At 45.4% G+C, this 7,258-nt stretch overlaps 1 protein-coding gene across 1 annotated transcript in view; it reads left to right on the top strand.

Annotated features, from left to right (window-relative positions):
• Positions 1-667: 667 nt before the first annotated feature.
• lrch1 (leucine-rich repeats and calponin homology (CH) domain containing 1) overlaps positions 668-7,258 on the top strand; it is a gene marked incomplete at both ends in the record, with an annotated part of 41,486 nt that continues 34,895 nt past the window's right edge. The window contains one exon of the mRNA XM_080536756.1: positions 668-899. Coding sequence (XP_080392882.1) covers positions 668-899 — 232 coding nt within the window. The remainder of the gene's footprint in view (positions 900-7,258) is intronic.

The raw sequence follows: 7,258 nt of genomic DNA, 5'->3' as shown, positions 1-7,258 counted from the left end.
TAACAATGTATAGAGTGTATTTCTGATTAATTTAATGTTATCTTCGTTGAAAAAAACAGTGCTTTTCTTTCAAAAATTAAGGACATTTCTAAGTGACCCCAAACTTTTGAACGGTAGTGTATATTATAGAATTATTATAGAATAATAATTATTATAGAGGGTATAGCCACGGCTGTCACTATGGGCAGAGATCTGTGCCACTAGAAACTGAATTTGAATTACTGACTTTTTAATTTGAATTGCTCAATTTGAATACTTTAATTGAAAAAAAAAGAATTTTAATCACATAATTTGAATTTGTATTGTTTAACTTTATTCAGTTTTTTCAATTCAGTGTTTCAATTCAGTTATTCAAGTTAAACAATACAAATTCAAATTATGTGATTCAAATTCATTTTTTTAAATTAAAGTATTCAAATTGAGCAGATCTCTGCCCATATGTCACCAGCAGAGGGCGCAAACTCCTTAACTAACGCATCCCGTTAAGGCCTGGCCAGAGTTCAATACTGTCCACCGACAGCGCAGCCGCGACAGACAGACGGGGAACGCAGTTGAGGAGGAAATTCGCGCACCGTTGGAGAGTCTCTCTCTCTCTCGTACTTTGCACTTGGATACAATCTTCGCGGAGCATATTTACATTTGAGATAAATCGGAAGCGAATTATCCTATGGCGACGTTGGGAGCAGACCCTCGTCCCCACTCCCAGCTCGCTCCTTCTCCCCCGGCGCAGAGTCACATCAGCGGGATGGGGTCGCTCAACCACCCGCCTCCGAACCGCGGCTTGGAGAGGGCTCTGGAGGAGGCGGCCAACTCCGGATTTATGCACCTCGGCGCCAGGAAACTCAAAGAGTTCCCGAGGACAGCGTCGAACTACGATCTGTCAGACACGGTGGAAGCAGGTAAGGCGATCATAAAAAAAATACGATTCAATTCCTCATCTCATGTCAACATCGCGCTGTTTGAAATGTCGCCCCGTCCAGCCGTCCCGTCAAAGTAGCCTGCGTTTGGGAATTAAACACATTTCAGATGCAGTTTTTGGTATTCTGTTCTCTATTCATTAGCGGCAAATAAATAACTTGATGCATGAGTTAGACCGGATTACTGTGAGAGGAAGTTTTCATTCAACCCTTCAGTAATGAATATGGGTCATATGGTTTTTTATGGACACCACTGAACTCGCCTCTGCTCCGTGGAGTCAGCCCCGGGCCAGATGTGGAGGCTTGTGCATCTTATATACACACACAGGCGGTTAGATGTGGGGACATGGTAGCAGTAAGACATACCGATCATCCAACTATAGCCCACCATGAACGCCCCCGGCCCGAGGCTGTGTTGTGAGTTCACGGCGAACAATAACGGGAACAGGATTCAGTCCGTCTGTCTTTCACTTTCCGACTGAGTGTGAGGGACATGGTGGAAATCCCCCTCCACTGCGCTGAAACCATGACCGTCCCGTGTTCTATTCACAGTTCTGCACTGTCTGGAGAGACTGCTCGTAGGCTACAGTACCCTGATCCAAAAGTTTATATGGGACAGCTATAAATAGCCCGAACTGTGATCAAATAAAAATAAAAAAACTGTATTTGTAGATGGTGGGCCGACATCCATGTAGAGATGACATCCATGTAGAGATGGGGGGCTGACATCCATGTAGAGATGGGGGGCTGACATCCATGTAGAGATGACATCCATGTAGACACACACTACACTACACTACACACACACACACACACACACACACACACACACACACACACACACACACACACACACACACACACACACACACACACACACACACACACACACACACACACACACATACACACACACACACACACACACACACACACACACACACACTATACACACTGTGAAGATACAGTTAAGTATTGATTCGACAGCGCATAACAGTGGTCTGCAACAATAAAAAACATCGACCTGTCAACAACATGGACACAGTCAGTGTGTGACAGTCATTCAGTGTGACACTGAAACGCATCTCACTATGTCACAGTCACATTGTAGTATAGAAGCCCTATTTTAACAATACATTTTTTCAACATTCCACCCATTAATTAATCATGTTTTATCCCATTACATCAGTAACATTTAATGATAATACTACACATAATAATAATAATAATAATAATAACCTGATATAGCACTTTTCCTGCAAACGTTTTGAGCTCAAACTGCTTTAATCATTATATAATCATCATTTAGTCATTTAATTGATGATGCCATGTAATTCCTTAGGGGCACTGTTAAGAGTGTGTGAGTCCTTCACGTGTGTGTCATGCATGCAGGCCTATACTGGCGTGTGACTCGTGGGCGGCCGAATCGGTCGCACAACTGTTCATTCACAAGTATGAACCGTTATCACTACGTCACATTACACACACACACACACACACACACACACACACACACACACACACCCCTCAGACATTCCGCTCCTCTTCTCTCATTATCCGGCAGCAAGACAGGGGTCTTTATACAGCACAACACTACCGTCTATCCCCAGTGATGGAGAGATATCTACATGCAGATATTTAGGATGTCCTCCAGCAGGGGAGGCTGGTGGAGGAAGAAATGGGAGGACATCATTGTAATGCATGAGATGGAATTGGGAATGGAATCAAACCCACACCATTCCTCATTCCATTCCATGCGTTATAAAGAGGCCGTCCTCCGATTCCTACCTCCACCAGCCTCCCCTGGCCATCACCGACAAGGGAGGCACATCTCCATGCAGATAGTGTAAGGCTAACGCTCCAGTCTCCAGAGAGGGACAAGACCACAACCATTACATGGGATTAGAACCACAACCATCACACTTCTCATTACCGTAACAGCAGGAGTCACTACTCACATGCGCGAGCACACACACACACACACACACACACACACACACACACACACACACGCACACATTCTCTCTCTCCCGCTTACTGAACTTTGGAACAGTTCCAAGCACAGTTTCATTTGTGAGTATCGGCACCCTACATGTACGGGCCTGCGTGGACACTGATGCTGGTGTTCTCTGAGATAAGGCTGCATTGGTGCCCCCTGCCCCCTGCCCCCTCCCCCTGCCCCCTCCCCCTGCCCCCTCCCCCTCTACCCCCAGTAACATTGAGTTCCACTGCAGCTGAGCGTGATTCCCAGGCTGTCCTGTCTGACACAGCATCACTGTTCAGTGTTCAGTGTTCATAGGTGGCAATTACCCAGCTACTCTCTCTGTTTGTCTGTCTGTCTGACTGTTTGTCTGTCTGACTGTTTGTCTCTGTCTGTTTGTCTGTCTGTCTGTCTGTCTGTCTCTCAGTCCACTGCAACCATCACTCACAGTGAGTTAGGCTACATCGCTACACCACTTGGTCGCCATGGTTACAGTATCGTGGCCCTGTGAGTGGTCCGACAGGTCTGGGGGGTTGAGCCAGTCTAGGTAGAGATGGTGTCAGCAGCGTGGTGGTGGTGGTGGTGTCAACATCCTGGCATCAACAGCGTGGACATGGGCTCGGAGGATGCAGAGGGTGTGTGTGTGTGTGTGTGTGTGTGTGTGTGTGTGTGTGTATTTTGTCTAGGCCTACACAGATGAAGAGCTACAGCTCTGGAAAAAGCTGTAAAAGCTGTAAAAATAAGAGACCATTGCAAAATGGTCAGTGTCTCTGGTTTTATTATTGATGGGTATGTGTTTGAGAAGGAAGCAATTTTTCTTCCAGGATAACCTTGTACGTCGTGAGCTTAGAATTATACGGTTCTATCTCTGTTTAGGGCAGTTCAGAGATATTGAGCGTCAACGTTTTTACATTCCATTATGTTTTGTGAGATGGAACCTTTGTATTTGATTAATTACTAACTAAAAAATGTCAACATTTAAAAAATAACACCACACAGGCATTAATAAACACCTACTGGATCAGATTATGTCAAAAACTCAATTTTGACAAAAATGGAGATAGAACCTTATAATTCTAACGTCACGACGTGGCTTCATGTGTCCTTCAGCCTTGCTGAAGCACCCCCAGATCATCACCGATCCTCCACCAAATGTCACAGTGGCTGTGAGACATTGTGGCTTGTAGGCCTCTCCATGTCTCTGTCTAACCATTAGACGACCAGGGGTTGGGGCAAAGCTGAAAATGGGATCAGAGAATCAGAGAAGATGACCGTACACCAGTCCTCTACAGTCCAATCCTTATGGTCTTTTGCAAACCTCAGCCAGGCTCTTCTTTGTTTCTCATTTGTTCTAGCTTTGCACACCTACAGCCCTGCCTCATGGAGCCTGTTTCCAACCTCCTCGCCGTGCACTTCACCCCAGCTGCCGTTTGTCATTCTTTTTGTAGGTCAATTGTTGTCATCCTACGGTTGTTGAGTGACATTCGAATGAGTTTGCGGTCATCCCGGTCAGCGGAGAGTCGTTTTCACCCTCGGCCGGTCTGTAGCTTTGTTGTCCCCAATGTCTGCTGCTTGACCGTGTTCTTATGAACCCCCGTGTTTGACATTTTGAATGAATGAATGATCTTTATTGTCATGGTAACAGGTACAACAACATTTAAATGCAAACCATAGATGCTAACAAACAAACACAGTCCTAAGATAATAAAAACAAGAATGAGACATAAATAGACATAAATAGGGGGGATATAAATAGGGGGATAAGTGATCGGTAGGCATCTGAGAATCTATTACTTATATACTTACCGTATATACACTATGGCCTTTTCACAGGGGGGTTATATAGACAGGGGGAGTTAGCATGTAACTGTACTATGGATGGAAGCAACTTGACACACTGTATCCCTCTGCCAGTAAAGCCAGAATTGAACCCTTCTTTTCCTCACTCTCTTTTCAACTCTTTTGGCAAGGTCAATAGTTATTTTTTAATTCTAATTACTTTTGAGGTACTACTAGTACTAGCACTGTTATGCCATCCAGCTGGTCCTATTGCAAGAGGTTAGTGATGACCACAGCAGTGTTTTTTTTTTTTTTTTTTTACAATTTTCCTTGTTAAATAAGATTTGGTTCAGGTGATCATCTAATCAGTACCTCACTAAGTAGAATGACGTGTGCCTGTGTTGGAATTCAACAGACAGGAATGGAATAGCTACCATACATGTAGAGACGCTGATTAAGAAATATTTGGAGTGGTCTCTTAATTTCTTCCAGAGCTGAATGTCTGTTTTGGCGGGGCTCTCGAAGTGTTAAGCCTTAAAAGGTTGTGTGAGACTAATCTGCAGGATTAGAAAGTGATAGAACACTCCCACTACATGTCCGTTCCTGCTTTCTGCTTCTAGGACCTCAACTCCCCCAGACCAACAGGACCCTTTTTTGGGTGTCCCAAAAATAGCCTGTTTGATTTTCAGAATGATTCACAAGGGAGTTTTCTGTGTTAAATAAGAAACAAGCCAAACAGACTTGAAGTTAAGACCTCTCCTGAATGTTGGGATGACGTGATGCGGTGTCTAATAGCATTTTTCTCTTGGTTGTTTATACTGTGTGTGTGTGTGTGTGTGTGTGTGTGTGTGTGTGTGTGTGTGTGTGTGTGCATGTGTGCATGTGTGTCTGTGTGTCTGTGTCTGTGTGTCTGTGTGTCTGTGTGTCTGTGTGTCTGTGTGTCTGTGTGTGTGTGTGTGTGTGTGTGTGTGTGTGTGTGTGTGTGTGTGTGTGTCGGCGGTGGTGCAGGCAGGAAACAGCACAGTACCAGTGGACTAGCTAGCAGTTAGCCTTAACTTCCCACTCTATTCTAAACAACAGAGCCAGCATTCTTGGCATTGGTTCAAACCATCCACACATAGCTGCAGCTTCTATCACAGACTGTGTGTGTGTGTGTGTGGGTCTGTGTGTGTGTGTGGTTATCAAGTAAGATACACAATGAGTTGTTTTGTTTAGGGTGTGTCTGAGTCCAAGTGTTTTTGGTTGCTTTAGACACATGTCGCGCTTTGTTCTATTTCATTCTAGTTCTGTGGTCAGAAATGTGCGCTGAGATGTACTAAGGCTGAGATGTGGAGTGTGTGTTTGTGTTTGAGTGTGTGCCCGGCCCGCGTACGCGTGCGTGCAAGTATGTGTGTGTGAGTACTAAAGATGTGTGGGGAGATGTGTGTGTAGTGGTTAGGTTTGTGTTTAAGTGAGGTGTGTGTGTGTGTGTGTGTGTGTGTGTGTGTGTGTGTGTGTGTGGGAGATGTGTGTGTAATTGTTAGGTGTGTGTGTGAGTGGGGTGATGTCAGTGCTCTGGTCCAGACTCAGAACGCCTTCTCCCTGGGTCACGACCCTGAGACCCAGCCCTAACACTCTTCCTTCCCCTCACACACACACACACACACACACACACACACACACACACACACACACACACAGACACACACACACACAGACACACAAACACACAAACACACACGCACAGAGCCCTCTGGTGCAGGAAGCGGTGGATTCCCAGGAATGCGGCATGGGAAAGGGTGTTAGGGTGTTGGGGAGGAGGGTCTATACGGACCACACCTGAGAGAACGACAGCTGAGCAATAAACACCCTCACACTCTTCACCCTCACCGTCTCTTTCTCCCTCCCTCTCTCTCTCTCTCTCTCTCTCTCTCTCTCTCTCTCTCTCTCTCTCTGTCATGGGAAACAACATTCAGTTGACATTGCCAAAGCAAGTGAAATGACAAATAAGCAAAAATTAAATCACCAATAAAAATGTAACAGTAAACATTACACACAGACAGTAATCTCTCTCTCTCTCTCTCTCTCTCTCTCTCTCTCTCTCTCTCTCTCTCTCTCTCCCTCCCTCCCTTTACTCCCTTGCCCAGTCCCACCTTCAGACATGCACTGCATCGGTAACCGTGGTGATAAGATCAACAGTCCGTTGTGTTCTATCCTGGAGACAGAGCCGTCCTGATTGGAGGATAATGACTGTGTGCATTTTTAATAGCCTGTCAACGGCCCTGTCCCGAGGGGCCGTGGCCTGTCGAGACCACCGTTTTTTACAGCGCAGTTAGTTAGAGTTAAGACCAATGCACACAGCGTGCGATTTTATCGCACGACAACATCCGATTCTCAATTCACACCACCGAAGTCGGACCAGGCAGACTGATTACTATAGGCTCTACCAATATTGCTTGCCTTGCTTCCACAATTTCTACAAGATACAACTGGGCATATTGTGCCGACATGCTTGATTGTTATTATTATGTAATATAGGTGTCTTGTAATCCCATATGAGATGGGCCGTGTTGTTGACTTCGGTGGTGTGAATTGAGAATCG

The sequence above is a fragment of the Nansenia antarctica genome (genome assembly GCF_963989245.1).
Source record: "Nansenia antarctica genome assembly, chromosome: 7".
Lineage (NCBI taxonomy): Eukaryota > Metazoa > Chordata > Actinopteri > Argentiniformes > Microstomatidae > Nansenia > Nansenia antarctica.
Note: the sequence above shows the minus strand (reverse complement) of the source record. Positions and strands in the feature narration are given on the sequence as shown.